The sequence below is a fragment of the Cryptotermes secundus genome, unplaced genomic scaffold (genome assembly GCF_002891405.2).
Source record: "Cryptotermes secundus unplaced genomic scaffold, Csec_1.0 scaffold1968, whole genome shotgun sequence".
Lineage (NCBI taxonomy): Eukaryota > Metazoa > Arthropoda > Insecta > Blattodea > Kalotermitidae > Cryptotermes > Cryptotermes secundus.
In genome coordinates, this window is record NW_019739010.1 from 160,681 (window position 1) to 179,503 (window position 18,823).

General features: G+C 43.0%; 1 protein-coding gene across 6 annotated transcripts in view; it reads right to left on the reverse strand.

Annotated features, from left to right (window-relative positions):
• Positions 1-18,823, reverse strand: part of LOC111871621 (dystrophin, isoforms A/C/F/G/H) — a 502,313-nt gene that overhangs the window by 25,218 nt on the left and 458,272 nt on the right. For all 6 annotated transcript variants that reach the window (XM_023864846.1, XM_023864848.1, XM_023864845.1 and 3 more), the window contains one exon: positions 817-945. In XM_023864846.1, coding sequence (XP_023720614.1) covers positions 817-945 — 129 coding nt within the window. The remainder of the gene's footprint in view (positions 1-816; positions 946-18,823) is intronic.

Consider the following 18,823-nt stretch of genomic DNA (forward strand, 5'->3'; position numbering starts at 1 on the left):
ATTGCACGATTGAAAAATCTGCTAACTTGCTTTCGTAAACAGAATTTCTTTACACAAAATACTTATATTTCACACATATCTTCTTACAAATGCCCTACTCTTCATTGGTACCCATATATTCTGACAGCCATTTGCTGTCTGTAAAATAAACTACAAGAAAGAAACCCTGAGTCACGTTAGAAATTTCTGAGTGTATTTAATTAAGAAGTCATATCAGAAATCTGCAACCACAGGTGTGAATGTGTCAACAGAGTAAGCCCTCGGTTTGTCTTACTGTTCTGTGATTAGTAGCAAGACAAATAGACTACACTTGCTGTTTAAAATTCAAAGCAGGTTTTAAATCCAGGCAGCATTCATTACAGATCAGTATTTTTTAATCTTACATTACTTTCCCCCTCCATTATCATGGATAAATGAGATCTCACTGTACATGAGAAGGCTACTGGTGTAGGTTTTATATCATTAAAGTAGCTACCCCATTTCAGTAGAATTTTGAGCTGATCCTATAAATGTAAGGGTCATTTAATCCTTATAATAAAACCAAATTTAATTTTGTTTTATATTATAATATACTAACAGTTTTGCAAGTGACTGACTGTGAATAATGAACTGAAATTGCTGCTCTAGTAGTCAAGGGCTACTTTACAGTTTATCTCAGCATGCCTGGTGAAACTAAGTAAAACCATGGAACACCTCAGTCATAATAGCAAGTCTCTGTGCTGTGATTTAAACTTCAGTCTCCTGACTATGAAGCAAGTTTTGTGACCACTCAACTGTGGCATTTGGTGGTTGCAAAAGAGAAACATTAGACTCTACCTGAAGTTGTTCCAGCATTTCGCCCACTTCAGCCATGTCACCTGGATTCTGCCAACTATTCTTCATGGCTTCAGCTGCTGATATGCGGCTGGAAAGGTCCTCCAAATTCTTTTGGAATAAGCGCATTTTCTGGAAACAAAGAAGAATTGCACATAAAACACACAGTTTATGATGAACAGCTAATTTTGATGACATGTAAATTTAAAAAATAAACCATGTTATATTTCAATATCTCATGATTTTCTGTTGGTTCAATTAATAATATATATAGATTGATTTGGGAGGTACATGGTTCGAGTCTGGCACAAGAAGATACAAATTTTCATAATTTTAAGAAGAATGATAATTTTGTACTTCACAGTAGGTCATGAACGCTTCTTTCCAGTTCTTTCTAATCCTACACAACCCCTGGAGCTGATACAGCATTTTAAACGGTCTACAAATAAAGTAATAATCATCTTAGGGACGTAATATTTACATGGTATTTTTAAATTTCATTAATCATTTGGCCATGTGAGGCTATACAAGTATAGTTGAATTACTGACAGCATGATTAAATAAACTGTAACTATAATAAAAAGACAAACAATACATTTTTATACACATATATTTTAATTCTTAGTTTTCTTTAGCATTTATTTTACATGAGAAAATTCAAAACATAAGATTATCTGTACCATGTCACATGTGGGGGTTCTCATGGGGGTCGACCATGAAGATTCCTGATGACACTGTGTAGTCTAGGAGACCATCACAGACATTTCAAAGTAATATGCTGCCTCCATCTTCAGGGTAGAAGAGACTGAACATTTAGGAACCACATCCTTCTGAAATGTTTGCAACAAACTACCAGACTACACGGTGCTACATCCAAGATGACATCAAACTTAAATTATGGCCTAGCTTCTGAAAGCTAGATCCCCGGACAACACAAAAATATGGGTGCAGACTACAATTGTTTTCCTACTTTCTCCATAACTTTTCAATTTTAAACATTAAAAGTTCAGGGCTCTTCCTTATAATGTGTTTGTTGTAGGAGACAGAGTGAACAATACGTCATACTGCAGCATACATTTTCTTAATTACCTTTTATATATAGCTTCTGAAACAAGTTACTGATTGAAGTTCCTGTAGCCATACAGTCAATTCAAAACTGAAATTTCTTGAAACTCCATGAGTGACACAAATAGACTACTAATTTTAACTACAAATAACTGTATCAGTTTCTCAAAAACATGCCTGTGTATGTCCATGTATGTTGATTCATCCGAATATAAGCAACACATACAAACAAAAGAGTTGCACTATAAATGGTCTATATAAAACATCACCATTAATGAAAAAAGCAACCTGCAGTTGCTTACATGAAAGTTTAAAGATGGATCTCTGATGAAAGCATTCACCACACTGCAGCACAAGTTTGTCAGCCTGGCTCTAGGTAACTCCTACATCCATTTACAGAATCACAATGGGATAGGAAGAGAATAGAAGAGAGATACTGTCACTCATTCAGTCAAGGCAGCTTCTGGGGAAATTAACACATCATGGAGTAGCTTCAAATGGTACTAGGCCACTCAATTTCCTCTGTATGGCTTATCTATTGCCTTATGTAACTTTACTAATCAACATTACCTCTCCTGCTGATGCTGACTCAAATCGCAAAACTTGGAGTTTCAGTCTATACACTAGATTTGCTATCAGAAGTTTGGCTGTGATTACACAGTCAGCGTGTTCATTAAATTCAACATTATATACTTCTATCAAACACTAACATAGACAATGGTGTCAAATACAGAACATCAGTGTACGGTAAAACATTCTTTACTCACACTACAGTTCTACCTGAAACTAGGGAAAACACCATAAATTACAGTGCGTTCAGTTAAGGAGGAAACTTCGCAACACCGCTGACCCAGTCCAACATTCCTCACATACTGCTACTGTAACAGCTGATAGCAGAATGAGTCATTAGCGCTGATGAACCCGTGCCGTTACAGTTACAGCACTAATGTGTGAAGAATACTGGGCCCGGTCAGCGGTGTTGCGAAGTTTCCTCCTTGATTGAACGCCCTGTATAAACTTTACTGAAATGAATTTACACGCAGATCCAGAATTAAAGTTCGAAGGTGTGGAATAAATGAAGAGTTCTCCCTGTGCTTAACTAATTAAGCAGTACGTCATTACGAAGTATGTAGGAGTGGATGTAAAGGTCCCCATTTTCTTGACTAGGCATTAGTTGGAGATGTGTACTCAGCTTCAGGCACTGGCCGCTTCTCTCATAGGGAAACAGCACCCGGTACGCACTGGATAGGAGGCTGGGTGGACCTCAGACCGGAAGTGTGGGGCGAATTAAACGTAGTGTATCCGTGGAAAATATGCTTACAAAGTGAAGTTTTATGACCAAATATAAGATTTCAACATAATTTTGCACTTGCATTGGTTGGATGCATGTAATTATGCCACTTTCAATTGACTTAAGTCAATATCTATATGAGTATTACGATTTTGTTGTATTTAAAAGTCAGGTTCTCATATTATGAAGGCAGAACAAAATTGGCTAACAAATAAGCAGTGAAGTTTCAATGGTAGAGCAAAACAATGCTTATTATTTATTTTTGTAAATTTAATGTTGGTAGTGAATTTTTACGGGTGAGTTTCTGGTGATACGTAGCATATTAGGAAACATTTAATTGTGTCCAACATATCTGGTATCACAAACAAATCATGAACATTCAGGTAAACCTGATTACATTTTTTTTCAGCAAATACACATGACCCTATAACCCACTCATGCACTAATCCATGCAGCACATTATATCCTGAGTTGACTTCTCTGCTTACATAAAATGGTTTTATCTGAAAACACAGCTTGTGCTATAGCACATCCAGCATTAAGAACAGATTACGTTGTTATGGGGCCGTTAACTTATACTCGTAATAATAGCTCCACCTGCTTGTGCTCAGACTCCCCATTTGTTTCCCACTGGGTTGCAATGTACTTACACTTCTCCTGTAAGATGTTTGTGAAAGCAACTGTTCACTATGTAAAATCCGAGGTTCTCACAGCAGTGGGCATTAACAATACTATCGCCTGGGTTGTGACGCCGTGTAGTCTGGTAAAAGTTTACTGGCGTTCGGAGTTGCTTGGTTTACTCTTTGACCCTAAAGTTGGAGACAGTACACGGCTCCAAGACGTTGGTAAATTTATACCCGATTACACGGCGACACATTCCAGTATACGGCATTCTGGATAATTTACCCGTGTGGACGAAGAAACAAAAACAAACTGTAACTTTAGTCCGCAAGCGAACTATACCGACCGAGCGACCGCCGCTTGTCGGCGAAGTTAGTGCCAACTTTTGCGTATAGAGGGTTTCACGTGGTCAGCGCAACGATCACCACGACCGTTAATTTCGGTTTTCTAGACCGGAGCCGCTACTTCTCCATTCAAGTAGTTCCTCAATTAGCCTCACGAGGCTGAGTGGACCTCGCTGCAGTTCACTACTTTCAGAAAATCTGGTAGCGCCGGGAATCGAACCGACCTCTGGATCTGAAGCCAGGAACTCTGACCACTAGACCACAGAGGCGGTTCCCTGTGTGAACATTTTGAAATTTGCTTTAACAACAACAATGCATTCCTTCTTCAGAGTATCGAATTCTTGTCCCTTGCTAAATGTAATACACATCGCCATTGTTGCCCAGTCAGAAACCAGTGATGGAAAGAGTTTTTCAGAAATGGATGCCTCCAGTCACTGTAAACGGACTCATTAAAATGAGGTGGGGGAGGGCCTGGAACTATGTAGACGGCATCTACCCGCATCTATCCCCATTTCAGAGCACTACCCTTGACGCATATAGCAATAGTGTATGTTCCAAAGTACAATAAAAGGAAAACTGCTTAAAGCCATCACGTATATTGTGCAATGTCGCTGCCATAAACGCAACAGTCTACTACTGTCAGACAAACAATAAATGAGTTTTAATTTATACGGTTTGAAATGTCAATTACACAATCAACCCCCTTGTAAGCCAATTTCTATGTGAAGAGCCTCCACTCCTTGCACTTCGTTTGCGTTAAAACGTAACCAGAGGTCCGACTGCTTTCCTTTGTACCATTCTACATGTTCCGAGGAACTTCTCCATCCGGTCTTTTGAGTTTATAATGAAGCTGCGCTCCGTACACGGAAAGCCAAATGACACGTATCTTTTCGTACTGTGGCTGCCATTTTAAGCTGACTGCTTCTCCACAAACGAATACAATCGCTGCAGCACGCCACTACACTTTGTCTTATGGGGCGTGCTTACTGTCTTCGCGGTTGTTACGCTGCATAGTCTGGTCGACAGTTTTTTACTGCTAGTGGGGTGGGACTAAGTCCCTTGTACTGCGGCCACTTCTGGCCTATTGTACCAGCCCCAGATGATAGGTGAGGGTGATTGTGGAGCAATTGGTGGAATGAAGATTGGCAAGGGAAACCGAAGTACTCGGAGAAAACCTGCCCGAGCGCCACTTTGTCCATCACAAATCCCACTTGACCATACCCGGGATCGAACCCGCGATTGGAAGTCAGCGACTAACCGCTTAAGCTATGGCGCGGCCTTCTGGTCGACAGTTACCAGTGTTTATGTGGAACAAGGTGACTCTATAGTCAGACTAAGGCTGGGGCCACACGAGCGCACAAACTGCGTCCGTTGTAACGAATGTCGTGACGTCCGTTGTAGAAATAAACAGGAGAGGCGAATGCTAGGCTTTCTTCTGGCTCCACTGCAGGCAAAAAACTACGCGTCGCATTCTGCAACTGTGTGGTGTCCTTAGCAACGTCCGTCTTAAAGTACGTTCGTTACAACGGACGAATTTTGTGTGCTCGTGTGGCCCCAGCCTAAAATGTTGATCATCATCTACCAGAACACATGGCGTCACATATCAGAAGAGAGCAATCTTAAATGTAATTTATTATTTTGAAATTGTTTCATAATTCATATCGCAAATATTCAATGGCTGTTCATTTCACTCAAGTTGGGAAACGATTATGTAATATCTACCCAAATCCCCGTGAAAAGGGCCAGTTCCATAGGAGTGTGGAGAGATCTGTCGGCCAAGGGATCCAGTGGGACATATATATAAGGCGCACATCTCGCCCCATCCATGGATTTTAGAGAAAAACAAATTCAAATTTGAAAATAGAAGGAAATATTTAAAATATTAATACAAAGAGAAAGTTCTTGGAAGAACTAATAGCCTATTTCCTTACGATACGATATGTACCGCATAGAAAATGACGCCTCCAACAATTTGTGTCGCCGCGGGAACGTGTTTATTGAACCGTTTCCTTGCAGCGACTGGGAGAGTGACAGATTCTCCTTTGATACGACAAGGACACAACAGGAAATGACGCGTCCAACAATTCTTTGCACAGGGAACATGTACACCGAGCTGTTGCCTAGCAACCATAGAGGGATGATACATATGCAGAAACACAGACTGATGGGAGGGATTTATGAAGTACGACATTGATGTTGACTCAGGTGCCGTGATATACAAACAAAGTTTAATAAAGAATGGTTCAGACACTCAAAAGCTGATATGGGGGATATATATACGCACACAGATCGCATAAGCATACTTCTATTGTTTTTAAAATAAGGGAAGAAGGCTAAAAATAATAATTATTTAAATCAAATCATCTATTATGAATATAAAAAGCGATCAGTAAAAACATTTTTAAGTGGTTGTGTAAACAAAATGTTAAGACCGTCTCGCTTCAAGCCCAATCCCACGGGGGAAAATCCTTGTGGCGCCCATGTTCTCTGTACATATGTGAACAATGGATAAAACGTACTAAGAATGACAGTTAATATAAGAGGACAGTCTAACCAAAGAATGAGAAGGGAATATAAGTACGTAACAGCCGCGGGTGTCGTTACTAATTACATCCATTCCCGCCACACAGGAAACACGCAAGGCAATAGAGCATGTAATCCATTACTTCCAACGCAGTCAAGTTTTCCAGCAATTATAAGCATAACACTCCCATACAATGCAACCCTCCGGCATTCAAAGTAAAGTTGTCCCTGTAATTAACGCATCAAGCATTATGCCATGAAGACGTATGGGGAAGTGGATGTATAGATCCATGTATTCTTAACCTCCGCACTAGTTGGAGGTGGTCGGCTTCACGCCCCTGCCGCCTTACCCCCGGTACCCATTGGGTAGGAGTATGAGTCGGCCCCACAGCCGGTCTTGACGATATGAAGAGGAGAAAATTCTTGGCCCTACCGGGACTCGAATTCCGACCATTCGGCCGTCCAAACGTAGCCAGTCTCTATACCGACTACGCTTAAGTAGCCGGAAGGCGTACTTGTGAAACAGTAGTTTAAACGTAAATGGGCGAAGCATTCGACACGTTTTCTGCGGATCATTTTAGGACAGTATCCAGATATGGACCTTAACAGTAACAGACGAGAAGGCATTGAGAATGGTCGAGAGAAAAATGATACGCAAATTATACGGACCAGTGATGGAAAATAATGTATGGAGGATAATATACAGTGAAGAGATAAACACATTACTGAAAAGAGAAGATATACTAAGATTTATCAAGTCACAGAGAATAAGATGACTGGGGCATGTCGAAAGAATGGAAGAGAATGCAATGCCAAAGAGAATGTTAAAAGGAAGAACCAGGATGAGATGGCCAGACGATGTTGAGAACGACCTGAAGAAGATGACGGTGAAAGGATGGATAAAGAAGGTGAGGAATAAAGAGCAGTGGAGACTGGTTGTAGAGGAGACCAAGGCTCACCCAGGGCTGTAGTGCCGAGTGGTAGATAGGTAGGTAGGTAAGTAGGTAGGTAGGTGGGTAGATAGGTAGGTATGTAGGTAGATAGGTGGGTAGTTGATTATGTAGGTAGGTACGCCAAGTAGGCAGGTAGGTAGGTTGGTGGGTTGCAGTATCCAGACTTTATCGCGCCGAATTATAGGATGACTGATGATTTAGGAAAAGGATTCAGAATGAAGCAGTCGCAGCCCGAGCGAGGTGTTACTGCAGTATTTGTATGGAGAGACTGAGGAAAACTACAACAAATCTTAATCAAGATAACCTGTGTTCTGTCCGAGACTCTGACCAAGCACTTCCCGAATGTAATCCCAGACTAAACCCGTCATACCAACCTGCATATGGCAGCTGAAGGAAAGATTAATGATAAATAAATAAAAAAGTAAATGAATCATCATCCTCATCACTGCAAAAACAGCCCCTTCTGAGCCACAGCCTTCCTTAGAAGATTCTGTCATATTTGTCTTGAATTAGACCAACCGGTTTTCGCTTCGTCGGACTCACTCATCCCTCACTCCTGGAGCTGAGCCCTTCTTGAGGAGCCGCCAATTGTGCAGCTACTCAAGAATTTCACAGCATTTTATGGAACCCGAAGGTTTGTTACCATGTTCACAAGAGCCCTCAACTGGTCCCTATCCTGAGCCAGATGAATCCAATACATACCATCCCATCCTATTTCTCTAAGATGCCTTTTAATATTGGCCACCCACATACGTCTTGGTCTTCCCAGTGGTCTCTTTCCATCTAGCTTTCCAACTAATAATCCACATGCATTCCTATTCTCCCATTCGTGCTATATGCCCTGCCCACCTCATCCTCCTTGACTTGATCAATCTAATTATTCTTGGAGAACAGTAAAAGTTTTGAAGTTCCTCATTATGCAGTTTTCTCCAACCTCCTGTCATTTAATCTCTCTTTGGTCCAGATATTCTCCTGAACACCCTGTTCTCAAACATTCTCAGTCTGTGTTTCTCTTTTAATGTCAGAATCAAAGTTTCACACCCATACAGAACCATAAGCAAAATTATAGTTTTGTATATTCTAATTTTTACGTTTTTAGACAGCAGACGAGAAGACAAAAGGTTCTGGACTGAATGGTAGTAAGCATTACCCGAGTTCAGTCTCCTCTTAATTTCCTCCTGAATGAGGTTCTGATTTGTCCTCATTTTTACAGAGTAAGGTCGTCACAGCCTGACGTCCAACCCCCAACCTGGAGGACCAGGTCCCTGTATTTATGTCCTCAGTGACGGGTTGGCCCAGTTATGCCCCCCCCTTTCAACCACTGGGTTCCCTTTTCGTGACCTTCTATGACTCGTAGGGCTACGGTGGAGGCATTCTAACCAACCTCCACACGAGGAATAAATAATGAAAAACATAAATAAATAAATACTGCCGCACAATAACCGAATACGCATCCAGGGTTTAACTAACGGCACACTGGAACGTTATTTAAAATGCATTAAATGAAGTCTAGGGCCTCACTGGTTAGAGATCTCGCGCCATCTTGCTGACGTAACGATGCAAATTATATGATGAGGCTAAATTGCATTTTAAGATGCACAGAGCAGCGAAGAGAACACAGCACTGCAATAAGGAGAATGTATGTTCACTCTACGAGTCGTAAATTGCGTCCTATTTGTATGCTCGCGCGTACTTTGCTAGAGAGACCAGGGGTTGGTTTGCTTACACGGAACAATTCGTACAATTGAAGTTGATGAAAAACGATATTACATCCACGATACCGCTTTTATAAGAGAATGATCTAGAAATTCATGTCTGATATTTTGAATAACCAAATAATACTGCAGCGTGTAGATCCGTTGCTGGGTAACGGCCAAGAAGCAGCGAATGTTGCTACGGTGGCAGATTCTTAATAAATGGCGTTATGCAACCCGTTTCTAGGCAATTGATCCGTAAACACGTTACCACGGAAACTAATACGCACGCAATACTATAAGAAAGGTGTTTTCTATGTGGTTCGCGCCGAGGAGTTATCTTAAAGACAACTGCTGCAACCAGGTCCATTTGGAGTTAGTCAGTAGTTGGTTGTCAGTTAAAAGTCAGCATTTGAAGAGAAGACTAGGAGATTGGTGTGAAATGGCCGCCAGCCTGCGAGTTGTTAGTTGAGAGCTGAGTCCTCCGCAAGAGGCTGTGCATACAGAACCTGGACGCGCGAGGCTGAAGAATCTCTGTTATTAGAAGCAGTTGTTATGGAACGATTGGTGAGGAGACGGCAGGCTGGAAAAAGGCTTAGCGAGTTCTGTGGTGATTTGTAAAGCGTGGATATTAACGATAGCGATTATTGTTGTTCCGTGTGGGGTGAATAAGTGATCAATAAATCCATTCACCAATCCTTATGCCGTCTATAGCCACACCCCTAAATCGTGTCAATGCTATTTCCGTCACAGATAACATCTACCGAATAGTCCGTGGAAATTTCAACGGGAAAACTGTTGCGGTCATCTGTATTATAGCCTATTTGGTCACATTATAGGGCCTATTTCACTGCGATCTGCTATCATACATTTTAGTCTTTCAGGAATATTGGGAAATCGCAGTTTCACTGAATATCCAGGCTCGAAAGCTACATTTATACCGAGATATTAGTAGCATGAACTAAGCAGTGCTGCTTTCCAGATGCTGCTATTAACTTTTCTCCGACAAAAGTGAACTCTTCAAATACCGACTCAAGCATACCTACCACAGGGTTCACTGTTTTCATATTCTGTTCCTATCCGTAACTAATACGTCTGGTTGCTTAAGTTACATAGGGGAAAGGCCGCGCCATTGCTCAAGCGGTTAGTCGCTGGCTTCCCACCGCGGCGGCCCGGGTTCAATCCCGGATCTGGTCAAGTGGGATTTGTGGTGGACAAAGTGACGCTGGGGCAGGTTTTCTCCGAGTACTTCGGTTTTCCTTGCCAATCTTCGTTCCACCAATTGCTCCACAATCACCCTCACCTATCATCTGGGGCTGGTACAATAGGCCAGAAGTGGCCGCAGTACAAGGGACTTAGTCACACCCCCCACTAGCAATAAAAAAATACATAGGGGCGGAGTAGGGGGCGATATATTTTATATAGAATATAGATGGAAATATTTGAGGATTAAAATGTCTCTTCTTCTCCTTCAGTTTATATGGATTAAAACTTTCGGCATGTTCCCATTTAGAAGTTATTCTGAAATTATAAAGCCTCGTCTGATGCGGGGCTAGCCCACCGTATGACTATGAATAACAAAACACAAAATAAACACAGATATATGGCAGAGGACGCAGACGTTGTCTGAGTGAGAAACTGCCCGAATTACATCAAAACTGATTTGTCGGGTTTGTGCTACCAGCCGGGAGGTCGCCATATGACGCTGTGCTGCAGAATTCTGCCTCGTCTGCACTTGTGGCAAAAACAATTTAAAGCAACGGCGTGTAATTATGATTATGCCGGTGCATTAAATATAGTATGTTGACATTTTCCGAAACTGGTTTCCCTTATCTACGCTTGACGCACACGAGGGCAGTGTGCGGAGCTCAGAGGGGAGGTTCATAATTTTGCCGCTATGCAGCAGCACTGGTCTCATGCCCAGCCCTCCACAACCCGTGACCACGAAGATCAATTATACATTTTCAAGCCGGAAGATCAGCAAAACATACTATCACAGAGTGAATTCATATTTAAAACAAAACACAATGTGTCTGCATTACAAAGACTAATTGGTTAATGCTGTTGGGTTAAAAATCGTTGTTTGTTTTGAGAATTATATGAAACACAAATTTTGGAGGCCGACATTCCAAACGTTAAAGTAGGTGGTATACATAGGCACCACTCAGCTTTAAAGCGGGCAGTGACATCTCAGCTGGTATAGTGACGGAATACGGGTGGACGGTCCGGGTTCAATTCCCGGCAGTGCAAGAGCTTTCTCATCTACAGTGTCCCGATCGGTTCTGTGGCCCACCAAATCCACTATCCAGTGCGTAGCGGGGGCTTCTTCCCAGGGGTTAAAGTGGCTGGTGCGTGAAGCTGACCACTAACCTCCATCTAGTGCCGAGGTCAAGAACTGTGGAACTATAACTCCACTCCCCCATATGTCTTCACAGCATACTGCTTAATTAAGCACAGAAATAACTTCACATTTTTACCTTAATCTGCTTTAAGAGCTTAAACCCAGGAACACTTATTTCACTAATGTATTAATTTTCGATGTATCACCGTACAAAGTTACTGGGAAACTAAAGCGCAACGCAGTGACGTCATTCGAGTATTTTCGGCTGCAATCATAGTGGCCGCGTGGAACGTCTTCACCCGGTGAAACACTTGGATCGTGGGTTCGAATCCTACTCCAGGCATGGACGTTTGTCTGCATTTCTTCTATGTTTGTATTGTTCTGAGTATGTATCGGCCTTGCGACTCCTCCAAACTGTTTACAAGATCCATAGTACCAGACTAATTGGGGCCGCGCCATAGCTCAAGCGGGTTTTCTCCGAGTACTTCGGTTTACCCTGCCAATCTTCATTCCACCAATTGCTCCACAATCACCCTCACCTGTCATCTGGGGCTGGTACAATTGGCCAGAAGTGGCCGCAGTGCAAGGGGCTTAGTCCCACCCCACTAGCAATAAAAAGCAGATTAATTCTGATGGGGCCGGTCACGGTAGCGGAGCGGTCTAAGGCATGCACTGTCTTCGATCGCTCGGAAGCCGGGATCGTGCGTTCGAATCCCACTCAGGGCATGGTTGTTTGTGTGCGTTTTTCTGTGTTTGTGTACAGGTAGAGGCCTTGCGACGAGCTGATCACCCGCCCAAGGAGTCATACCGTATGTCTAAGATCTAGAAAACCGAAGTAAAACGGAGTTTCATGCAGGTAGGCCTAGGCCCGAATGAGGGCTGTAGCGCCAATGAAAAAAAAATCTGATGGGAAACAGCTCAGAGAGCTTAATAAGAAAGGAAAACTTAGCAATGATAATTCAGGGGCAACGCGACTTTACGTCCACCCTATGTAGAGCAATGAGACTAAGTGGGTATTCGAATGAGTTTATTTTCAATTCAGATCGCGTCGCGTTGCGTCAAGTCAAGGGCGAACCGTAACGACGCCGAAGGGGGCAGACTACAATGACCTGAATGAAGAAGCAAAAGGTATAACTAAGTAAACAACCGCAGGATAATTTGCTGCTGGCATGGCGTATTTTTAGGAGCGCTTGTTACCTTGTGAAGAGCCTATTAAAGTCGCTTTGTCCGTCCTTCTACACATCTGCACGCATGACACAAGACCTGCTGAATGAATTTTACATGGTATTTTCAAGTGATAAGAGTGTGATTATAGACGGGTTTTGGATTGGTAAACGATTTTACTGGACTCTCTGATACAGCGCGTGACTATATTTTACAATGCACTGCTACACATACACACTAGTGTCCACAGTTACGTTTTCACTAGCCGTTGCTTGGTAGCGGCTTCCAACGGCGGACGTTTCCCTTCCTCTGGGTTCCCGAACTAACCCCGGCCTCACCTATCATGTTCTCAAAGCAACAGCTCATGAATAAATATCAGCAGTCCTCTAACTCATTGACTCACCAACCAACTACTCTTTACTTCACCCAACTCAACTGACTCCACTTCACTGTCTTGCTTATAACATCTGGCATGGACAGTGCAGAAAACACCGTTCTTCTGTTGCCGTATTTACTGACATGGAAACACGCTTGTTTGCGAAACCATTACTTAGTAACGGCTGTTGCACATTTGCATATCTAGACGTTGTTGTCCAGCAATGGGTCTACAGGCCACATTGCTCCCTGCTTATGGCTATTCGTCCCGAATGACCTGCAGGCGTACCGCCATTTCTTCCTTTTTCAAGAACTGTTTTTGACATTTCTTCTTTCGTTTCGGAGGGGGTCCACTCCTCCAAAATGCCCACGCACTCATTTCCCGTAGCTCAGTCGAACACCCGACTATTCACTTTTCGATTTCCAGCTGTACGGTCTTCCTGATGATCCTGCCAGATGTCCTCTCCTCCTGGAAGACGGATAAAGTCCGAAACCCCAGTAATTCTGAGTGTCTTACACTATCGTCAGACACCGCTAGAATCTACATACACATATAAGTCTATACATTCAATTAATATTTGATGTTACATAAGAGTATACATACACGTACGTTTCTGAGCTTAACAACATAAATATCGGCAGGATTGCCATTTACTTCACACGTTAGGACTGTGCCTCCGTCCTCAGATAAAAAGCATAACCAGTTGCGCCAAATCGACAGAGCTGGTCAGTATATACAGTGTCCGAAATGCTGTTTTAAATAACGAACAATAACATCTGGAAAAAACTAATGGCCTACTTTCCTTGACACGATATGGACCGCATAGAAAACGAAACGCCCAACAGTTCTATTGTATGTCTTTCGGTGCAGAGGTAACGTTTTTACAGAGCCGTTGCCTAGCAACGATAGGGGGATATGTACACAGACATACAGACTAATGAGAGGAATTTATGAATTATGCCGTTGAGATGCGCTCAGGTACCATGATATACAAACGAAGTTTCATAAAGATTGGTTCGGGCATTCAAACGTTAATAGCGAGGGATCCACAGATATACAGACAGCATGGAGATAACATAAGCCTACTTTAGGAAAGAAAACTAAAAATCAGAAGGTTGGCTAATTTTCGAAAAGTCGATTGTTTTATTAATATACGGTCGTTACGAACTTTTAGATCTTATAAGTACAGGTACTTACAAATGCCATATCTCAAAATATTGCAATACATAGTCAGTCATGCCATTTGTAATTCCTGTCAAGTACACCTCTTAAATGTAGACCATACAACATATACAGTCTTGTTACATTACGAAGTGCGAACGAGCAGTTTTCAGCGCTAAAACACGTGTTCACGGAGCATGAGAACGGTATATTCCTCCGAAAGACAGTATCTACTACCAAATCACACGGCGACACAACCCAGATGATCACAAACTTAACATTCACCTCAGTAAGGCAACGGTAGAATTGTACCTGTGCTTAACTTATCAAGTACTACGCCATGAAGATGTATGGGGGGTGTGAATGTACAGATCCACGTATTCTTGACCTCGATACTAGTGACGGTGAGTGCTCAGCTTCGTTCCCCGGCCGCTTTAACCCTGGCACCCAATGAATAGGAGGCTGGGTGGCGCCCAGAGTCGGTCTGAACGACGTGGAGAAGAGAAAATTCTTGACTCTACAGGGACTCGAACTCCGACATTTCTGTCTACTCCGTAACCAGTCGCTACATTTCCTCCGTAGTACCATCCGGTCACCAATGCAAGCAAAATAACGGGTGTTTCAGCTACAGCGGCAGACACAATAGGAGCTACATATACCACCAGAGTGCAGTATAATACGCTCTCGGAAGGCTGCCGTAATTCATATCAAGTAACGTGAAGAAGCGCCACGCGCTGCGCTCGGGGCATTCAAACGCTACATCCGTGTTGTGGAACGTGCAAACATGCACGGAAGGGTAATTAATGCTGATGAATGAGCCTTCGCCTCTGACCAGAGGCTCCTCTTTTTATCCTGTTACCTCGAAGCGACGCGCAAGAAATCTGTGCATACGGGGAAACTTAACACAATCCACGATGGAATTAATTCCCTACTGATATCTTATCTGGTATGAAGACATGTTCCTTCGAAACGTCGGTATAATTTTACCGGATTAGACGGGTGTCCTAAGTTATTCTTACCGTCACTGCCGGTTTTCTAGACCGGAGCCGCTATTTCCTCAGTTATCCTCACGAGGCTGAGTGGACCCCGTTCCAGAACCACTACTTCTCAGGAAATCTGGTAGCGCCGGGAATCGAACCCGGGACCTGGGGCGGTACAAAGACTCTTATATATCCGTTTCAAGGATACGACTATTGAAGACGGAGAACCTAGTGCATGTGTAACAGTGTGTAGATCAGCGATAGCGCCGTAATTGCCTGTAGTTCCGAGTGGTGTCTATAAGGTGTCAGTAAATCCAATCTTCCAATCCAAAACCCGTCTATAAGTCACGCATACCCCCTACACGTTACAATATTTAAAAATTCAGTTCATGACTCACGGTAGGCGCAATGTATTTCACTTACAAATACCAAGCGGTTAAAGCTGTTTATGGGTAATAATCGCTGTTTAATGTTAGATTCATATGAAATACAGTCTGTGCATACAATGTTGGAATTCTTAATGTTAAAGCTAACGGCACGTATAGCAACCACTGTGTTTCAAAAGATCAACTGTAAATGAAAAGGCCGACATGACAGAAGAACACGTTATAAGGGACGGAAAGATAAATTCAGAACCAAAAAGTGAAATGGACCAGTCAGTGAAGTTTTAGACGTCTCGACGATTTCGTTCTGCTGTTGCTGAAGAGCGCGAGAGGTCAAAGGTCACTGTAAGGATATTGGGCACTTCTTCTAGACTTCTTCCACGTGACGGCACGCTAAATTATAATTCAATATCTCAGGACACGTAAGAGTATTACTATCTGGATGTATGTTAACACAAACAGCGATAAGAAACTAATAATAATAAACAAGTGCAACCAATGTCCGAAAATTATAGTTTTAAACAATAGTATAAACCCATTGCTACGCAACGACTCGGTAAAAACATTCCCGCGGAACTGTAAGCGCGCAACAATAGGACGTGCACTGCTAGGCAATGGACCATTAAACAGGCCTTCCAAACAATACAGAACCCGTGTTTTCTGCGTTGTCCGTGCAGAGGGTTTATGAAGGGACAAATAAGGTTAAGCACAAAGACAATTTTACCTTTTTTGCCGTGAAGTCGCCGCAGTCATTTGTAACAGGTACGTTAAAGTTGTCCCTGTGCTTAACTAATTAAGCACTACGCCATGAAAGCGTTGTGGGGAGTGAATGTATAGATCCACATTTTCTTAACCTCGGCATTAGCTGCAGGTGAGGGGTCAGCCTCACACCCGTGCCGCTTTATCCCCGGGGAAGGAGCCCCCGGCAACCATTGAATAGGAGGCTGGGTGGGACCCAGAGCCGGTTTCGATAACGTGGAGAAAATTCTTGACTCTACCGGGACTCGAACTCCGCGACGTCCAGCCCGTAGCCAGTCGCTATACCGAATGCTCTAGTCCGGCTCCTTGTAGTCATTCTTACATGCCGAATTTAGAAAACACGAATGTAAACTATTACTTGTCAACAGAAAACAACGCGCCCACTTACCAGTTCAAACAAACAGCATTTTCCCCTTACCGCTCACTTTCTTCTGGCTGCGCTCACATAACCCTTCGGCACTCGACAGTAGAATGGCTTTAAGCGAGTTACAACACTGTGCCTCATCACACACTCATATCACGGCCCCCCTTCGCCTCTCACACTCTCTTCCGCTCCCTTATGCTCGCAAGGGGGAAGTACAAAAACGGCTTCCAGCACGGGATTGTCTGACATCTGTCTTGTACCGTGAGTTTCGCGAATTATTTGACAGCGACTCAGTACCAACACTGTAGCGCTGAATGTAGAATGACAGATGGATGGGAAAAGATTTGGAAGGAAGAGGGTGTGGCCCAATGTAGGCGCTATCCAGGCATTTGACTGGAGGGACTAAGGAAAATCGTAAAAAAAAAAAACCTGTCTCGATAGCCGGTGTCTCAGTTGAGACTCGAATCGAACACCTCCCGAATACAAAACTTAGTCGTTGCCTCCAGACCAGCCAGTTCGTATGTCTTGTGCGTGGGAGAGTAAGTAAATGCATCACAAATGGATATGAAAAGTAAAGCACGTGATATTCGAAACTGAAAAAAAAAAATCTCGACATATCATCACCAACATTGATACAACTGTCTCATCGCTTTACCAGTACGTCGAAACCTGCAGCATAGAAGTCTACTGACTGTTGTCTCAGCCACTTCCGCACCTCCGTTTCAACCTCTTCGTCATCAGGGAAACGTTTGCCACCCAGCTGTGAACAAACATAAAAGACACTTCCCACCGTAAACAGGAAACATTTCTTTATTAATATTTTTTGCATTGAGTCCTTCAGCCCACAGGAAAAAAACCACAATACGACGTTGTTGTGCGTTAGTATACTCCTCAAGTACGACCACCATTTTGACTACTGAAACCAGCCTCTGAAAATGCGCATCTGTGTCGGCTACTCTCATGAAGCTGGACTATGCTGCTACCTACTGATACATATAGAACACCTGTTTTACTTCCATTTGTGACATATTTACTGACTCTTCCTCGTATGAGCCAGTCAAGACACCTCTCAGAAATGGTTCTTCGCATAAAAGTTGGTGCATGATATAAAACACCGATAAAATAAGACCTATTTCATGGCAAACGAACTTTAATTTAGGGGAAAATGACCTCGGAATACTAGGTCTGTCGTGACAGTGGTGATAAAGTGATGATAGCAGGGCTGCAAGAGTAGATTGTGTTGATAACATGTCTACTGTTCTTTGGAGGCTTGAGGAGTGCGGTCTTCTGAGCGGTAACGTCTTGTAGTTCGGAGAGAGCACAAAGTTTCCGATAAACATCGTTTCCAGCGTCAGTGGTTTACTCTTCGACCCTGGCGGCGATACGTCGAGCTCTGTACCAGCTACACAGCGGTACGGGACACATGCAAAATTCCATTTGTGTCCTTCAGCAAAATAGTCTTCATTAAGAATAATACGCCCGGAAATGTGAACAATCCAACAACGCTGGTCGAAATGTCCACTATCGAATTTCAACAATGTCTGTAAAACGGTTTACAGAATGCACCAAGTCGGAATTGCTCGAAGTTCAGTGAAAGGTTGAGATATCGAATTCTGAGTGAATATGACCAACGGATACAGACGGGATAGCGCAGTCGGTTTAGCGACTGACTACGGAGCTACCTGTAGGGTCAAGAATTTTATCTTCTCCACGAATTCCATACCGACTCTGGGGCCCACTCAGCCTCCTATACCGTGGGTACCAGGGATTCTTCCTTCGGGGGCAAGGCGGCCGAGGCGTGAAGGTGGCCACTCACTTCCAACTAATGCCGCGGTCAAGAAATCGTGGATCTATACATCAACTTCCCCATAGCCTTCATGGCGCAATGCTTAATTAGTTAAGCACAGGGACAAATTCACCTTTTATGTCCAACGAATTACTTTCCACTTGAAAAGAAAGCCGAAAACTGTTACAGAGAACGCCATATTTAA